The 19,997-nt window shown below is 41.3% G+C and overlaps 2 protein-coding genes across 2 annotated transcripts; both read left to right on the plus strand.

Annotated features, from left to right (window-relative positions):
- The first annotated feature begins 1,689 nt into the window (after positions 1–1,689).
- Positions 1,690–2,445, plus strand: LOC136691427 (odorant receptor 131-2-like). Its single transcript, XM_066663990.1, has one exon. The coding sequence runs from the start codon at positions 1,690–1,692 to the stop codon at positions 2,443–2,445; it is 756 nt and encodes a 251-aa protein (XP_066520087.1).
- Positions 2,446–18,378: 15,933 nt separating this feature from the next.
- Positions 18,379–19,278, plus strand: LOC136691428 (odorant receptor 131-2-like). Its single transcript, XM_066663991.1, has one exon. The coding sequence runs from the start codon at positions 18,523–18,525 to the stop codon at positions 19,276–19,278; it is 756 nt and encodes a 251-aa protein (XP_066520088.1). The 5' UTR covers positions 18,379–18,522.
- The last annotated feature ends 719 nt before the right edge of the window (positions 19,279–19,997 follow it).

The raw sequence follows: 19,997 nt of genomic DNA on the forward strand, positions 1-19,997 counted from the left end.
TTTCTATATAATTGTCTTAATTAAGTACATTAAATTACTCTGACACAGCCTATTAACTAAAGTAAAGTGAACCGATCCAAAGCATGATACCATTTGTCTAATACCAAGAACTCTTTCAAACCTTTTAAACTTGCCTGGGGCACCTGTCTCTGGTGTTTATGAGACTTACAACAGAGACACTGTAATCTATCTACAAACACTGTTTCCTGAAAAGTTTGGAATTTAACAAATTGCAGTTAAACACAATTATCTGTGATGTTTGCATTCTGCTGAATTTTAAAATTTTAATTATCTCACAAAACCACAAAGAAAACATTTCCATTTTTATTGCTGATCAACTTGATTGTACGTTGTACACAAAACAGAGAAATAAAAATAAATTATGAATTTGGTGTGTTAATGTCTTCACTGTCCATTTAATAACATTTAGTTTACTAGACAGTTGAACAGCATTGTGTGAAAATTCCTTGATGAATCCATCTAAAATAAAATCTATTTACATTGACTTCCATTGCAAGTTAAGAAGGTTTTTTCTTTCTCCTGTAAAATTACTGGCAACTTTTGACTGTCTTTTAGACCTTATGAGAGGAGCACAGGCTCAGAAATCTCTGTAGTTTTTTTTTCTGTGTAAATCTATATTTACATTTGTATTAAAACAGTTCTGTAATTAAAAGATATGGACAAAATTCCTCTACAACAATGTTAAAAAAGGATATCAGGCTATGACAAATGGAAATTACTTTTATTATTACTAAAGTATAGAAATATTAAAATTTTAATTAAAGTTTATTTTTATTTTAAGTAAAATATTAGGTAACAATGCTCTTAAAAATAAAACAAACAAAAACAAAAATTTTTAAAATAGGCCCTTCTGGGGGAGAAAGATTTTATGTTTTGTTTAAATGTGCAAAATAATTCCCTATGAATACTTTAGGCCCCTTGCCACCACAACACCCTCTGCCAAAGTTACTACAACATTTACAGCTCATTCAGCTTTTTTTTATTATTTATTTATTCAGCTCATTAATTTAAAACCAGAGGCACATGTTTGTTTCTCTGGAAGCAAGGGGACTGGCCCTCCTATCCTCAGCTTGAATATAAACACTTGCAATGAAAAGTTTATTTTCATACCAGACTTAGAAGGTTAGGTCCAGCAAGCTTCAAAAGAAATGATGTTGTCATCAATAACAGACTGTATTTTCATTTTCCTGATAATGCTTTTATAGAAACATTGTATAGATTTCTGCTGTTTACACAAACCTTTATTGATTTAAAAAGTTATAAATAATTATTATTAATACAATAATTTTTATTCATTGTTATACTCTTTCTATGAATATTATTGCTATTAATATGTTTGCATATATAAACAATTTGACTGTAGACTTTGTGAAAACACAGATTAAGATGTTACAAAAATGTTGTTGTGATGTTGGTTAGAGTTTAACTTGTGTTATTTTTTCGGTTGTTTCACAGTTGGTTTTCTAAAAGAAGCAAGTGATGAACCTCTCAGTGTACAGCAACGTCACCCAAACCAAAGTGAAGGACTCGTATATCGCAGCTGTGTCAAAAAATCTGGTCATTTTGGCTTTGTATTTCTCCATCAACTACATTAATGGCACGCTGGTCCACACCTTCTTCAAGCATGAGATCTTCACAGAGAACCCTCGATATATTCTTTACATCCATATGGTCATGAACGACATGATCCAGTTGACTACTGCGGTGTTGATTAATGTCCTCGCCTATATCTTTTACACAATCAATGTCTCTTTATGCTGTTTCCTTGTGTTGATTGCATCGTTCACCACATCCAACACTCCACTAAACCTGGCTGGAATGGCTGTAGAGCGCTACATTGCTATCTGTAACCCATTACAGCATGCTCAGATTTGTACCGTACGCAGGACACATGTCCTAATTGGTCTGATATGGATTTTTAGTACCATCCCCATTGTTCCTGATCTGTTTGTGATCGTAGCTACTGAAAATTTATCATTTTTCTATTCTACTGTCTACTGTTACAGAGACAATGTTTTCCGCCACCCATACCTGGTGGAGAAGAGAAACATTTCAAATATGATCTACCTCTCCTTTGTGTGGCTCACTTTGTTCTACACCTACTTCAGGATTATGTTTGCTGCCAAAGCGACTGGCGCAGATGCCCGGAAGGCCCGCAATACCATCCTCCTGCACGGCCTGCAGCTATTTCTGTGTATGTTCACCTACATTGGTCCACTCCTCGAGAGTGTGTTGGTTGGTCTCTTCCCTATGCTTATAAATGATCTGAGATACACGTTTTATATATTTATTTACATTCTGCCCAGGTTTATAAGCCCTATCGTGTACGGTTTGAGAGATCAGATGTTTTGTGCATATCTTAAAAAAAGCCTGGTGTGTTTTATACAAAAAGAACAGAATAAAAGTAAAATACAACCATCTTAATTAAACTGTCACACACAGTCTGGATGCCTCTCTTAATATATTATTTAATAAACAAATTGTGAAAAAAGTACTAAATTTGCCCCTTCATTATATTTAAAGTTTACATTTGTTGCTGAATTAAAGAAAATGTAGCACAGAAGGAGCTGCACATATGTTATTATGTTAATTTATGGACAAGAAGCCAATGAACTGCAGTCAGAGAAAATATAAAATAATCACATTACACCTCAACCATGGTGTACTTTATAATGTAGACTATGCATGTATTCAGCAGGGCATCTCTTGAAGGACAACATCTAATTGGTATTTTTGAAGGTGCAGGAAAAACTGCAAATAAATGATAAATTAAGTACAACACCCCTTTTCCCTGTAGAACTTTACAGTGCAGACTAGACATAGGGTGAACAGGTAATGAAAAAGAGACAAATGTTAAACCGGGATTTTGAAAGTGAAAGAACAATTTTTTCCTGGTTATCAACAATGTGGGAATAATAACGCTTGGTTTACGCATTATAAATCAATCATTTGATTCAGCAGAAAGCAGCATGTTTAACCAGTGAAAAGCTTTCATTTTTTTATTAGCTTATTACACACTTACAGCACTTTAAAGCACTAGGTGGGTGAAACCAACTTTACCCACCAGTGAGAAAGTACTGAGAGGCAACTATCAGTGCTAGGAACCTGATTCAATTACTTGCTGTTCAAATTAAACACTGAACTGTAAATACCGATGTAACTGCAGCTTATGTTAAGGTGGAGAGCCAGCAATGCATGATGGGATATGTAGAACTCTTCCCCCTTTGCTCTTCCTCCTTCACACACACACACTGAGAGTGCAGGTCGTGACAGTCTGTGGCTGGGGTCGCCAAAGTATGTTGTACATAAAAATATAAATAAAAAATAAATAAAAATTTTAAATTAGGTGCTTGAATAGCATTGTTTTCTAATTAAATAAATTTAGTTTACTACACAATTTGAACACTGTCTTTAACAATGTGTGAAATTTTAATGATGAAAAAAACATAAAAAAAAGACTTCCAGTGAAACATAACAATGTTATTTCCTTCCCCTGTAAAATGACTTTTTTTTTAGAGATACATGTTTTTCATTGGACCGTGATGACATAAATTGTTGCAGCTGACTCAATAAATGAGTTCAGCTGTGCAACAGTCCTTGACCAATAGCATACTCTTAATCAAATAACCATGGACTTCCCAGAAAAAGATGTCAGTGGCATAATATGTCTCTCTAAAATCCAATATACAGGTGCTGGTCTTAAAATTATAATATCATGAAAAAGTTAATTTATTTCAGTAATTCCATTCAAAAGTGAAACTTGTATATTATACTCATTCATTACACACAGACTGATATATTTCAAGTGTTTATTTCTTTTAATTTGATGATTATAACTGACAATTAATGAAAACAGAAAGATCTTCAACTCCCACATCCGGCAGAGCTTCGACTGCATCCCGGGGGAGGCTGGTGACATTGAGTCCGAATGGGCCATGTTCCGGACCTCCATTGTTGAGGTGGCTGAACGGAGCTGTGGCTGCAAGGTTGTCTGTGCCTGTCGGGGGGGCAATCCCTGCACTCGGTGGAAGACACCCCGGGTGAGGGGGGGTTTCAAGCTGAAGAAAGAGTCCTATCGAGCCTGGTTGGCTCGGGGGACTCCGGAGGCAGCCGACAGGTACCAAAGAGCCAAGCGGCTCGCGGCTTCGGATGTTGCTAAGGCAAAAATTTGGGTGTGGGAGGAGTTCGGTCAGAACATGGAAAACAACTTTCGGTCGGCTCCGAGAAGTTTCTGGCAAACCATCAGGTGACTCAGGAGGGGAAAGCAGTTTTCCACCAACACTGTATATGGTGGGGGTGGGGAAATGTTGACCTCGAATGGGGACATCATTAGGCGGTGGAAGGAATACTTTGAGGATCTTCTCAATCCCACTAGCATGTCTTCTGCAGAGGAAGTAGAGTTTGGGGACCCCAGGGCAGGATCGTCTATCACTGGGGCTGAGGTGGCCAAAGTGGTAGGGAAACTCCTTGGCGGTAGGGCCCTGGGGGTGGATGAAGTTCGGCCAGGGTTCCTCAAGGCTCTGGATGTTGTGGGGCTGTCCTGGCTAACACGTCTTTGCAACATCGCATGGACATCGGGGGCAGTGCCTCTGGACTGGCAGACTGGGGTGGTGGTTCCACTTTTTAAAAAGGGGGATCGGAGGGTGTGTTCCAACTATAGGGGGATCACACTTCTCAGCCTCCCCAGTAAGGTTTATGCGGGGGTACTGGAGAAGAGAGTCCAACTGATAGTTGAACCTCGGATCCAGGAGAAACAATGTGGATTCCGCCTCGGTCATGGAACACAGGACCAGCTCTTGACCCTCACTAGGATCCAGAAGGGTGCATGGGAGTTTGCTCAATCAGTCTACATGTGTTTTGTGGATCTGGAGAAGGCATTAGATCGTGTCCCCGTGGTATTCTGTGGGGGGTGCTCAGGGCGTATGGGGTACTGGGCTCTTTGCTACGAGCCATCCAGTCCCTGTATAAACAGAGCAGGAGTCTGGTTTGTATGGCTGGCAGTAAGTCCAACTGGTTTCCAGTCGGAGTTGAACTCCGTCAGGGCTGCCTGTTGTCACCGGTTCTTTTCATAACTTTTATGGACAGAATTTCTCGGCGTAGCCAAGTGGCGGAAGGTGTCCGTTTTAGTGGTCTCAGGATGCCATGTCTGCTTTTTGCGGATGATGTGGTCTTGTTGGCTTCATCAAGCCGGGACCTCTTGCTGGACCAGTTTGCAGCCAAGTGTGAAGCGGAGGTGGTGGCTGGGGAGAGGGAGGTCTGGGATTCTTTGCTCCGACTGCTTCCCCCGTGACCCGGACCCGGATAAGCGGTGGACAATGGATGGAATGGATGGACTTTTTGAATGGAATTACTGAAAAAAATAAACTTTTTCATGATATTCTAATTTTATGACCAGTACCTGTACACCTGCATTTCAGAGGTATATCCTCACACATGGGGCGGCACGGTGGCACAGCAGGTAGTGTCGCAGTCACAGCTCCAGGGACCTGGAGGTTGTGGGTTCGTTTCCCGCTCCGGGTGACTGTCTGTGAGGAGTTGGTGTGTTCTCCCCGTGTCCGCGTGGGTTTCCTCCGGGTGCTCTGGTTTCCTCCCACAGTCCAAAAACACACATTGGTAGGTGGATTGGAGACTCAAAAAATAAGTGTCCGTAGGTGTGAGCGAATGTGTATCTGTGTGTCTGTGTTGCCCTGTGAAGGACTGGCGCCCCCTCCAGGGTGTATTCCCGCCTTGCGCCCAATGATTCCAGGTAGGCTCTGGACCCACCGCGACCCTGAACTGGATAAGCGATTACAGATAATGAATGAATGAATGAATGAATCCTCACATATGCAAGTAACCCACATAGGGTGCCACACCTTAACAGATGTTGACTTCTTACCTTTGACTGACAACAGTCTGAATGATTCCTTTTGATTTTTGGCTCAAAGAACTCTGCATGCATTTTTCCCTTTTTCATTTACCTTCTGAGATAAGCACAGGCTCCGAAATCTCTGCAGGGTTTGCGTGTTTTAATTTGTACATTTGTATTATACTGGTTCTGCCATCAAGATGGACAAAAGTAATAAAACTATGAGAAATGGAAGTTACTTTTGTTGCGTCACGTATTAGGTAATGTTGCTAAAAAAATCAGAAATAATACTTAATCAAAGGTAAAGCCTGTACCTGTAAAGCCTTCAGCAAACACAATAAGCCCCCACCCAACCACAACACCCTCTGCCAAAGTTGCTACATCATTTACAGCTCATTAGCTTTCATGGCCAGGGATTGGCTAGGATACATTTAGAACCAGAGTCACATGTTTGTTTCTTTGGTAGCAAGGGGACTGGCGCTCTTGTCTTCAGCTTGAATATAAACACTTGGAATAAAAAGTTTATTTTCATACCAGACTTAGAAGGTTAGTTCCAGCAAGCTTCTAAAGAAATGATGTTGTCATCAATAACAGACTGTATTTTCATTTTCCTGATTATGCTTTTATGGAAACCTTGTATAGATTTCTGCTGTTTACACAAATCTTTATTGATTTAAATAGTTATAAATATTATTATTAATGCAATAATGTCTATTTATTGTTATATTATTGCTATGAATATTATTGCTATTAAAATTTTTGCATATATAAAGAATTTGACTGTAGTCTATGTGAAAACACACTTGACCAGTGAACCCTAACTGTGGTTGTGACTGAAATCCTGTGAGGAGGAACTAAAATAATTTGCCTGTCAGTTAAACGGATTCAGATGTTACAAAAATGTTGTTGTGATGTTGGTTAGAGTTTAACTGGTGTTATCTTTTCTGTTGTTTCACAGTTGGTTTTCTAAAAGGAGCAAGTGATGAACCTCTCAGTGTACAGCAACGTCACCCAAACCAAAGTGAAGGACTCGTATATCGCAGCTGTGTCAAAAAATCTGGTCATTTTGGCTTTGTATTTCTCCATCAACTACATTAATGGCACGCTGGTCCACACCTTCTTCAAGCATGAGATCTTCACAGAGAACCCTCGATATATTCTTTACATCCATATGGTCATGAACGACATGATCCAGTTGACTTCTGCGGTGTTGATTAATGTCCTCGCCTATATCTTTTACACAATCAATGTCTCTTTATGCTGTTTCCTTGTGTTGATTGCATCGTTCACCACATCCAACACTCCACTAAACCTGGCTGGAATGGCAGTGGAGCGCTACATTGCTATCTGTAACCCATTACAGCATGCTCAGATTTGTACCGTACGCAGGACACATGTCCTAATTGGTCTGATATGGATTTTTAGTGCCATCCCCATTGTTCCTGCTCTGTTTGTGATCTTAGCTACTGAAAATTTATAATTTTTCTATTCTACTGTCTACTGTTACAGAGACAATGTCTTCCGCCACCCATACCTGGTGGAGAAGAAAAACATTTCAAATATGATCTACCTCTCCTTTGTGTGGCTCTCTTTGTTCTACACCTACTTCAGGATTATGTTTGCTGCCAAAGCGACTGGCGCAGACGCCTGGAAGGCCCGCAAAACCATCCTCCTGCACGGCCTGCAGCTATTTCTGTGTATGTTCACCTACATTGGTCCACTCCTCGAGAGTGTGTTGGCTGGTCTCTTCCCTATGCTTATAAATGATCTGAGATACACGTCTTATATATTTATTTACATTCTGCCCAGGTTTATAAGCCCTCTTTTTTTTTTTTGGTCAAGATGGCGCCGAGGATGGCAGCCACGGTGACGAGCTCCTCTGTGTTATGTTTGTTTTTGTTAATTAATGTTGTCTATTGTACCTCAAACTTGGTCAGCTGGAACAGAGAACAGTTATTAACCGCCAGGGACAACATTTCTCCTGATTTTATGCCGGAATTTATTCAAAAACCTTCAGAGTGTGTGGAAATCTTTACAACGGCCGCGCTGACACTGCTCGGCCTCGCAAGGAGACGCTGGAGTCGCAGACGAAGGGGCAGACGCGCGGGCGCGCTCGTGTGTCTCAGGCGGCGCGGGCCTCGCACACCTCTACCATCATTATTTCTGTCCAACCTCCGATCTCTCAGCAACAAAACTGAGGAACTACTCCTGCTCCACCGAACCAACAAGGACTTCTCCTCTGCTTCTGCCCTCTGCTTCACGGAGACCTGGCTGAACGAGCTGATCCCGGACAGTGCGCTGGACGTACCGGGCTTCCAGCTACTGAGAGCGGACAGAGACGTGGAACGTAGCGGGAAGAGTAGGGGAGGAGGAATCTGCTTCTACATCAACGAGCGCTGGTGTAGAGACACTACAGTATTGTTAACATCATGCTCTCCTCATCTGGAGTCTCTCTTCATTAACTGTCGGCCGTTTTACTCTCCCAGAGAATTCAGCTCCTTCATTCTGGCCGGCGTGTACATTAGGCCGAGCGCGTGCACCAGCAACGCGCAGAGACAACTGGCCGAACAGATAATGGAACTAGAGAGAGATCATCCAGACTCGCTGCTGATCATTCTGGGGGACTTTAACAGCGCTAACCTCACGAAGGAGATGCCCAAATACAGGCAATATATCGCGTGCGCTACACGTGAAGGCAACACACTAGACAAATGCTACACAAGCATCAAGAATGCCTATCACGCTGTTGCGCGCGCCGCTCTCGGGCTCTCCGATCACAGCCTCGTTCACCTCATTCCCACGTACCGGCAGAAACTCAAAACCAACAAGCCGGCCATTACAACAGTGAAGAGGTGGACCAGTGGAGACATAGAGAAGCTGCAGGGCTGCTTCGAATCCACAAACTGGGCTGTGTTTGAGGAGGCGACAGACGGACTGGACGAATACACAGACGCTGTGACGTCATATATAAGCTTCTGTGAAGACAGCTGTATTTCAACCAGAACATGTGTTAAACACAGTAACAGCAAACCCTGGTTTTCTATAGAACTGAAACAGCTTAGGCGAGAGAAGGAGGCCGCATTCAGGAGTGGAGACAGAGCTGTCTATAAAAAAGCCAAGTACAGATTGGAGAAAGGGGTTAAAGCAGCGAAAAGAAAGTTCTCAGAGCAGCTGGATAACCACATCACAGCTAACGACCCATCGTCAGCCTGGAACAGTCTTCAGCTTCTCACTGGCTACAAGGTGAGAAATACCCCCCTCCACCTGAACGACCGTCAGCTCACCAACGACCTGAATGAGTTCTTCTGCAGATTTCAAACAATAGACAATAAGCAGACTCTCTCACCCCATCATCAACCCCCCTCCTCCCCCACACTGGCTCTCACACCTCCACCCCCAGCTTGTCTCACCATCAGCCTGCAGGACGTCCACAGACTCTTCAGCAGACAGAAGGTGAAGAAAGCCCCGGGACCTGATTCAGTTTCTCCATCCATCCTAAAACACTGCTGTGACCAACTAGCACCAGTCTTCACCAGCATCTTCAACAGATCACTGGAGCTTCGTTGTGTTCCAGCCTGCTTCAAGACCTCCACCATCATTCCAGTCCCCAAGAAATCCACCATCACTGGATTTAATGATTACAGACCTGTCGCCCTGACATCTGTGGTCATGAAGGTCTTTGAACGCCTGGTCTTAGCCCACCTAAAGACCATTACAGACCCCCTGCTGGACCCCCTGCAGTTTGCATACAGAGCAAACAGATCTGTTGATGATGTGGTCAACCTAACTCTCCACTTCATCCTTCAGCATCTGGACAGCTCTGGAACCTACGCTCGGGTTCTGTTTGTCGACTTTAGCTTGGCTTTCAACACCGTTGTGCCGCAGCTACTTCAAAGCAAACTGTCCCAGCTGTCAGTGCCGGACTCCATGTGTCAGTGGATTGCAAACTTCCTTACAGACAGAAGACAGTATGTGCGGCTTGGGAAACACACCTCAGACCTTCGAACACTCAGTACTGGAGTTCCACAAGGGTGTGTTCTTTCACCCCTACTCTTCAGCCTTTACACCAACGACTGTGTCTCCAAGGAACCAGCTGTAAAGCTCCTGAAGTTTGCAGATGATTCTACTCTGGTGGGCCTCATAGCCAATGGTGATGAGTCTGCTTACAGAAAGGAGGTTGGTAAGCTGGTGTCCTGGTGCAGTGACAACCACTTGCTGCTGAACACAGACAAGACTGTAGAGATGGTGGTGGATTTCCGACGCAACCCACCCCCTGTATCCCCCCTCTACATCAAGGGCACCGCAGTTTCCACTGTAGAGTCACTCAAGTTCCTGGGCACCACCATATCCAGGGACCTGAAGTGGGAGAGGAACACCGTCTCCATCACCAAGAAAGCTCAGCAGAGAATGTTCTTCTTGAGACAGCTCAAGAAATTTGACCTGCAACAGACCCTGATGATCCAGTTCTACACAGCGATCATCGAGTCCATCATCACCTCATCCATAACCACCTGGTTTGGTTCCTCTACCTCACAAGAAAGAGCCAGGCTCCAGCGCATCATCAGATCATCAGAGAAGATCATTGGATGTAACCTGCCAACGCTTCAGGAGATCCACACCAGCAGGGTGAGGAAACGCGCTCGCAAAATTATGCTTGACCCCTCACATCCTGGACATCACCTCTTCCAGACTCTCCCTTCTGGTAGAAGACTAAGGATCATCAAAACCAGCACAACACGACATGCTAACAGCTTCTTTCCTAGAGCTGTAGCTCTCCTCAACCACAGTGAACACCTCTGAGTCTCCAAACCACTGAACTAAACCGACTGGACATAACTGCACTGAACAGGACACTTTACTCACTTGCACTATGCTATTTTGCACAGCTGTACAGAAGTTCTATTTCTGTACTTCTACAACAATTTATAATATAACCTACTTTAGGAATATCTGGAAATATTTATATTCATACTCATATCTGTACAGTATAGATTTTATATTTTATGTTATCTAATTTATGTCTTAACGCTCTTTTTTTTCTAGTACTTAACTGTATTTTTTTAGTCTATTTATTGTTTATTGTACCTCTTTTAGAGTTTTTGTTAACAGTCTGTGTACGTGTTACATGTCATACATGTGTTGCTGTCACCAAGACAAATTCCTAGTATGTTTAACATACCTGGCGAAATAAAGAGATTCTGATTCTGATTCTGATCGTGTATTGTTTGAGAGATCAGATGTTATGTGCACATCTTAAAAACAGCCTGGTGTGTTTTATACAAAAAGAACAGAATAAAAGTAAAATACAACCATCTTAATTCAACTGTCACACACAGTCTGGATGCCTCTCTTAATATTTTTGTCTATTTAATAAACAAATTGTGGAACAAATACTAAATTTGCCCCATCTTAATATTTAAAGTACACATTTGTTGCTGAATTAAAGAAAATGTAGCACAGAAGGAGCTGCACATATGTTATTATGTTAATTTATGGACAAGAAGCCAATGAACTGCAATCAGACAAAATATAAAATAATCACATTACACCTTTTCCATGGTCCGTCCATCCATCCATTTTCCACTGCTTATCCAGGTCCGGGTCACGGGTGAAGCAGTCCGAGTAAAGAAACCCAGACCTCCCTCTCCCGAGCCACTGCTTTCAGCTCCCTGCTCATTGGACTTGCCTGGAAGACCTCACCAGGAAGCATCCGGACCAAATGCCCGAACCACCTCAACTGGCTCCTCTCAACATGGATGAGCAGCGGCTCCATTCAGAGTCTCTCCCGGATGTCCGAGCTACTAACCGTGGTTCCAAAAGCCAGTTTCAGTAACCAAGGATCAGAACGCCAGGGCCCCCGGCCTCAGCTGCCACACGATCCACAATGGACCAGACCTGAATTAGTACCTCTCTCGCAGGTGGTGGGCCCATGAGAGAGGGGACCCATGTTGCTCCTTCGCGCTGAGCCCAGCCGGCCCCCATGAGTGAAAATCCGGCCACCTTTTCCATGGTGTGTTTCATAATGTAGACTATACATGTATTCAGCAGGGCATCTGTTGAAGGACGAAGTCAAATTGGTATTTGGAAGGTGCAGGAAAAACTACAAATGAATGATAAATTAAGCACAATGCCCCCTTTCCCTGTAGCACTTTACAGTGCAGACTAGACATAGGGTGAACAGGTAATGAAAAAAAGACAAATGTTAAACAGGGATTTTGAAAGTGAAAGAACATTTTTTTCCTGGTTGGCAATAATGTGGGAATCATAATCAACCAGTTTACTCAGCAGATAGCAGCATGTTTAACCATTCTGCCATTGGTTTTATCTTCTATACTTCCCAGTTGAGGATTTTGGGGTGGGGGGGCCTTCCATGCGCTATATGTATCGGCAGTGGTGGGCTGCTTGCCAAGGCATTTCCTGTTTCTCTTCCGGCATCTGATCCCTGTATTGGCAGTGTTTAGCATTGCTGATGTTTGTGCCTCCTGGTGGCTTGCTCCATGACGATCGTAAACCGTTGGCTTGTGCTTGGATTGCCGGTGTCGGACGGTTGGGTTCCTGTGTTTGCATAATAGCGAGGGTATGTTTCCTCTAGTTGGCATGTTTTACTAACGGTCAGATTGGAAGATAATATTTCTTTTAATCTGGTGGGTGATAGTAGCAACCGTGCTGCATGGTTGGGTCGTTACCGCTGCTGTATCCTCTCTGATTTTGACCGCAGTGGGGAACGCTGTGCTATTGTCTCCTGTTATGTATGCAGATTAGCTTACTTTTTAAAAATTAGATTTTAGTCGAATGTTTTGTTTAGTGTTTGTATTTTTCAGGGTCCTGAGTCTGGGTGGTCCTGGCTTTTGTCCAGTTCCTGCGGTGCTGCTGTTTTGTCTTGGTTTTGTTTTAGTTAGGAAGGATTTGTTTTGTTTTGTTTTAAAGACTACATTGTTTTGTTTTAGTTTTTGTTTTGTTCTTGTGATTTATTTTGTATTTTTTTTTCATTTGATTTTGTAAATGTTATAATCACCAGCAAGCGCTGTGTGTGTGTGTGTGTGTGTGTGTGTGTTTGATGTGAAGAGTGGTGTCTTTTTCGAGTGAATTTTGATTTCTTTTTCTTTTATTATTTGTTACTCTTTCTGTGTTCTCTTCTTTTTTTTGCTCTCTTTCTCCCTCTCTCCACTGTCTAGACAGGAGCTGTGGGTCACGGCAGAAGGTTATAGGGTTGGTTTGTGGAGTCCCGGTCACTCGTCCTGCAGTGTAGAGCACTGGGTGTGTAACCTGTGTGGTGTGATTACATATGGTGGTGGTATAGGGGACTCCCTTTGAGCTCAGTCTCTGCCATGGTAAGCCCGGCCCTGTTCTACTACTTGGTCTTGTCTAGTAATTATTTTACTGCTGATATTCATCCCAGTCCTGTTGGTCACATGAAACTTTGTTTTAAAGTCTATTGTTAATAAATTTGGAAGTGTCGGAAATGCGTCTCTGGCCTCTTGGTGTGAATGAACCAGAGTGTCTTTCTCATTTTTTTTTTCCCCTCTGGGCCTAAACCCCCCATTTCCTAGGAGTGAAAGTCCCTTAGGTGGCTTAGTCAAGCTACACCACTTTATTGTATATCCCTCCTGACCAGTACCACCTCGCCACACTTGTCACACACTTACAGCACTTTAAAGCACTAGGTGGGTGAAACCAACTTTACCTAAAAGTGAGAAAGTACTGAGAGGCAACAATCAGTGCTAGGAACCTGATTCACGGTGAACCACACAAAGTCTAAGTACACTACACCAAACCCAACATAAATGCACTACCATTACCTAAACAATTACATGCTGTTCAACTTAAACAGTGAACTGTAAATACAGATGTAACTGCAGCTTATGTTAAGGTGGAGAGCCAGCAGTGCATGATGGGATACGTAGAACTCTGCCCCCTTTGCTTTTCCTCCTTCTCTCTCTCACACACACACACACACACACGTGCACGCACACACACACACACACACAGAGTACAGGTCCTGGGGAATTAGGGTAAACGCAGATGATATGCTCACAATTTCTCTTGCTTGGAGCGGAAGGATGTCTTTGCCTGAGCTCCTTCTGGTTTCCCTCCTCCCAGTCTGTTACAGTCAGATCCATCACTACACTAATGAAAATATTCACATGCTCTTTTTCTCTGCTGCACTCAACTAAAGTAACTGCTTCCCTTTACTGTTTTCTGAGAAAATGGTGGCCCACTGATGGAAGATTGTTTGCTGGATTCTCTTGCGGCCCAGACCAGACCAGACCAGCTGCTCACCTCCATCTACTGCTGTCAGCCTCTGACCACTCACCATGATCAACTACACTGAAGTAGAAATGGACTCAGATTAGCAACACTCTGACTGATTCTTCCAATCTGATGCACTATTATTATGCCCCAAGATTGATGTCACTATTATTATTATTATGATGTAGCATAATGACACTTAGTTTGTGATAATTTAAAATTCAATCTATAGTTTGATCAGAGGAGGATGGGTCCCCTTTGTGAGTCCTGGTTCCTCCCAAGGTTTTTTCCTCCAGCCTCGAGGGAGTTTTTCCTTGCCACTGTCGCCTTCGGTTTGCTCGCATTGGGCTTTGATTTAAATGTTCTGTTCTGAAACTGTGAAGCTGCTTTGTGACAACGTCAGCTAATTAACTCAAAACACACCTGCAAAGGCCTTTAAATGGTCTCTCAGTCTAGTTCTGTAGGCTGCACAATCATGGGGAAGACTGCTGACTTGACAGCTGTCAAAAAGAAGACCATTAACACCTTACACAAGCAGGACAAGACACAAAAGCTCATCGCTAAAGAGGCTGGCTGTTCACAGAGCTCTGTGTCAAAACACATTAATAGAGAGGCGAAAGGAAGGAAAAAATGTGGTACCAAAAAGTGTACAAGAAATATGGATAACCACACCCTGGATAGGATTGTGAAACTAAACCCATTGAAAAATGTGGGGGAGATTCACAAAGACTGGACTGCAGCTGGGGTCAGTGCTTCAAGAACCACCAACACACAGACATATGTAAGACATGGGTTTCAGCGTCACATTCCTTGTGTGAAACAACTCTTGAACAAGAGACAGCGTCAGAAGCGTTTCATCTGGGCTAAAGACAAAAAGGACTGGACTGCTGCAGAGTGGTCCATGGTTATGTTCTCTGATGAAAGTAAACTTTGCATTTACTTTGGAAATCAAGGTCCCAGAGTCTGGAGGAAGAGAGGAGAGGCACAGAATTCATGTTGCTTAAGGTTCAGTGTAAAGTTTCGAGAGTCAGTGATGGATTGGGGTTCCATGTCATCTGCTGGTGTTGGTCCACTGTGTTTTCTGAGGTCAAAGGTCAAAGCAGCCTTCTACCAGGAAATTTAAGAGCACTTCATGCTTCCTGCTGCTGACCAACTTTATGGAGGTGCAGAATTCATTTTCCAACAGGACTTGGCACCTGCCCACAGTGAAAAAGCTACCAGTACCTACTTTAAGGACCATGGTCTCCCTGTTCTTAATTGGCCAGCAAACTCGCAAAAATCTATGGGGTATTGTGATGAGGAAGAAGCAATACGTCAGACCAACAATTTAGAAGAGCTGAAGGTCACTATGAGAGCAACCTGGGCTCTCATAACACATGAGCAGTGCCACAGACTGATCGACTCCATGCCACACCACATTACTGCAGTAATTCAGGCAAAAGGAGCCCAAACTGAGTACTGAGTGCTGTGCATGCTCACACTTTTCATGTTTATACTTTTCAGCTGGCCAGCATTTCTCTTCATTTTTTTTTTTTTGGACTGGCCTTAAGTAATATTCTAATTTTCTGAGATACTGAATTTGGGGTTTTTGTTAGTTGTCAGTTATAGTCATCAAATTAAAAGAAATAAACACTTGAAATATATCAGTCTGCGTGTAATGAATGAGTATAATATACAAGTTTCACTTTTTGAATGGAATTACTGAAATAAATAACCTTTTTCATGATATTCTAATTTTATGACCAGCACCTGTACACCTGCATTTCAGTGGTATATCCTCACACATGCAAGTAACCCACACAGGGTACCACACCTTAACCTTTCAACTCGAACCCCGCAATGAGCGGGGTAGAAACACACCTTATATAATCAGCTTTGTAAGTCTTGAATGTCTGAATGCTTCTGTGAGCTCCGTATACCGTTAGAAAGCGCAGATCCTACCGTTTCTAAAAATAGCGCTCTCATCGCGGTGCTGTGAAGCCTCTGGGAGTAATCCAGTGTGAAAAACCATCTAAAAATCAAGGCGCTCCTTCAAAATTTTTGTCTTATGTCCTTGTCATGAAAGATTCTAATTATATGCACTAAAATCAGAAAAAAACCGCTGCAAAGGGACAAGAAAGACGCTGTTTACGTTCAGTTTCGTTTTGACTCACATAACGTCAACCCACGCTGTCTCTGGGCAGAAAAATATGAGTCATCAGCAAAAACATATTCCTATTATTGATTTATAGTTTTTCAAGGTTTTTTTTAGGTTTCACATCAAATAACACTGCATTAGATCAACAAATATAAACTAAAAAGCTTAAATAATTATTTATTGTGTGTTTTCTAAATAAACAAGTATTATTTCATCATTTTTTAAAAAGATTATAATAATAATAATAATTGTAAATATTATCAGCATCTGAGAAAACTGCCAAAGTACCAAAATGTTTTTTATTTGTTGAGATATTGTCCATATTTGCCCTGAACTAAATTCCTGAAAGTCTGGGCCTGCTGTGACTGTCAGAACTTTATCAGTCATACATCCCAGAGCTTAGAATATCAAGAAAAATATGTCCGTCTGATGCTACAAATTTATTTTATCACAGTAATATGACATGTAATAAATTAGCATCAAAAATGCTTATGTTTTCAACTAAAAGACACCTCACACTAACAATCTAAGTCAAGATATCCGATGTGGGAATATGATTTCAAGGCTGTACATTGAGAAATATGAAAAAAAAAAAAGCAGGCGCTAGATAAAATTTTGGTCAAAACATGACAAATTTATAGAAAAATTGATTTATCGGTCAGCATGAAAACCTCAAGTGATTACATATTTGAGCAGCTAAGGTTCTTTAGAAAATAAAACAACATAGCCATATTCAATATGTCACATAATTACTGTTTAAATGCAACTGAAAGAGGCACTGACAAAAAAACGGAATAGCAAAATAGCTATATATTTAGGGTCCATGGGGTTAACAGATGATGACTTTTTATCTTTGAGAACAGTCTGAATCCTTCTGTATTTTGACTCAAAGAACTCTGTGTCCATTTTTCCCTTTTTTATTTACCTTCTGAGATAAGCACAGGCTCAGACATTTCTGCAGGGTTTGTGTGTTTAAATTTGTACATTTGTATTATACTGGTTTTGCCATCAAGAGATGGACAAAAATAATCTACAACAATGTAAAAGAATATCAAACTATGAGAAATGGAAGTTACATTTTTTTGCGTCAGGAAGGACACCAGGTGTAAAAACTGTGCTAGATCAATGTTGGGGATTGTGGGTTTTCCCATGTGATGACCCTAGACAGGAGCAGCCAAAAGAAAAAAAGAAAAAGAAATGGAAGTTACTTTTATTGTTGCTGAAGTTGAATTGAATTTAAGTGAAATATTAGGTAATGTTGCTAAAAAAAATCAGAAATAATACTTTTGAAATGGGGCCTTGTGGGTGAAAAATATTTTACTTTTTGTTTAAATGTGTAAATGAATTCACTATGATGACTTTGCTTATAGCTGATCTTGCAAACGGTTCATCAAAGTTAAAGCCTGTACCTGTAAAGCCTCCATCAAACACAATAAGCCCCCACCCAACCACAACACCCTCTGCCAAAGTTGCTACATCATTTACAGCTCATTAGCTTTCCTGGCCAGGGATTGGCTAGGATTCATTTAGAAACAGAGTCACATGTTTGTTTCTCTGGAAGCAAGGGGACTGGCGCTCTTGTCCTCAGCTTGAATATAAACACTTGCAATGAAAAGTTTATTTTCATACCAGACTTAGGAGGTTAGGTCCAGCAAGCTTCTAAAGAAATAATGTTGTCATCAATAAAAGACTGTATTTTCATTTTCCTGATTATGCTTTTATGGAAACCTTGTATAGATTTCTGCTGTTTACACAAACCTTTATTGATTTAAATTGTTATAAATATTATTATTAATGCAATAATGTCTATTTATTGTTATATTATTCCTATGAATATTATTGCTATTAATATGTTTGCATATATAAAGAATTTGACTGTAGTCTATGTGAAAACACACTTGACCAGTGAACCCTAATTGTGGTTGTGACTGAAATGCTTTGAGGGGGAACTAAAATAATTGACGTGTCAGTTAAACGGATTCAGATGTTACAAAAATGTTGTTGTGATGTTGGTTAGAGTTTAACTGGTGTTATCTTTTCTGTTGTTTCACAGTTGGTTTTCTAAAAGGAGCAAGTGATGAACCTCTCAGTGTACAGCAACGTCACCCAAACCAAAGTGAAGGACTCGTATATCGCAGCAGTGTCAAAAAATCTGGTCATTTTGGCTTTGTATTTGTCCATCAACTACATTAACGGCACGCTGGTCCACACCTTCTTCAAGCATGAGATCTTCACAGAGAACCCTCGATATATTCTTTACATCCATATGGTCATGAACGACATGATCCAGTTGACTACTGCAGTGTTGCTTAATGTCCTCGCCTATATCTTTTATACAATCAATGTCTCTTTATGCTGCTTCCTTTTTATGATTGCATCATTCACCACATTCAACACTCCACTAAACCTGGCTGGAATGGCTTTGGAGCGCTACATTGCTATCTGTAACCCATTACAGCATGCTCAGATTTGTACCGTACGCAGGACACATGTCCTAATTGGCCTGATATGGATTTTTAGTGCCATCCCCATTGTTCCTGATCTGTTTGTGATCATAGCTACTGAAAATATATCATTTTTCTATTCTGCTGTCTACTGTTACAGAGACAATGTCTTCCGCCACCCATACCTGGTGGAGAAGAAAAACATTTCAAATATGATCTACCTCTCCTTTGTGTGGCTCACTTTGTTCTACACCTACTTCAGGATTATGTTTGCTGCCAAAGCAACTGGCGCAGACGCCCGGAAGGCCCGCAACACCATCCTCCTGCATGGCCTGCAGCTATTTCTGTGTATGTTAACTTACATTGGTCCACTCCTCGAGAGTGTGTTGGTTGGTCTCTTCCCTATGCTTATAAATGATCTGAGATACACGTCTTATATATTTATTTACATTCTGCCCAGGTTTATAAGCCCTATCGTGTACGGTTTGAGGGATCAGATGTTCTGTGCACATCTTAAAAAAAGCCTGGTGTGTTTTATACAAAAAGAACAGAATAAAAGTAAAATACAACCATCTTAATTCAACTGTCACACACAGTCTGGATGCCTCTCTTAATTTATTTTCTATTTAATAAACAAAATGTGAAATAAGTACCGAATATGTCTCGTCTTAATATTTAAAGTTGACATTTGTTGCTGAATTAAAGAAAATGTAGCACAGAAGGAGCTGAACATATGTTATTATGTTAATTTATGGACAAGAAGCAAATGAACTGCAATCAGAAAAAAGATTAAATAATCACATTACACCTTTTCCATGGTGTATTTCATAATGTAGACTATACATGTATTCAGCAGGGCATCTGTTGAAGGACAAAATCAAATTTGTATTTTTGAAGGTGCAGGAAAAACTGCAAATAAATGATAAATTAAGTACAACGCCCCTTTTCCCTGTAGAACTTTACAGTGCAGACTAGACATAGGGTGAACAGGTAATGAAAAAAAGACAAATGTTAAACATGAATTTTGAAAGTGAAGGAACAACTTTTTCCTGGTTGTCAACAATGTGGGAATAATAATGCCTGGTTTATGCATCATAAATCAATCAATTGACTCAGCAGAAAGCAGCATGTTTAACCAATAACAAGCTTTCTTTTTTTTATTAGCTTATCACATGTTTACAGCACTTTATAGCACTAAGTTGGTGAAACCAACTTTACCCAAAAGTGAGAAAGTACTGAGAGGCAACTATCAGTGCTAGGAACCTGATTCACGGTGAACCACACAAAGTCTGAGTAC

This window comes from Hoplias malabaricus, chromosome 3 (genome assembly GCF_029633855.1).
Source record: "Hoplias malabaricus isolate fHopMal1 chromosome 3, fHopMal1.hap1, whole genome shotgun sequence".
In the NCBI taxonomy this organism is placed as follows: domain Eukaryota; kingdom Metazoa; phylum Chordata; class Actinopteri; order Characiformes; family Erythrinidae; genus Hoplias; species Hoplias malabaricus.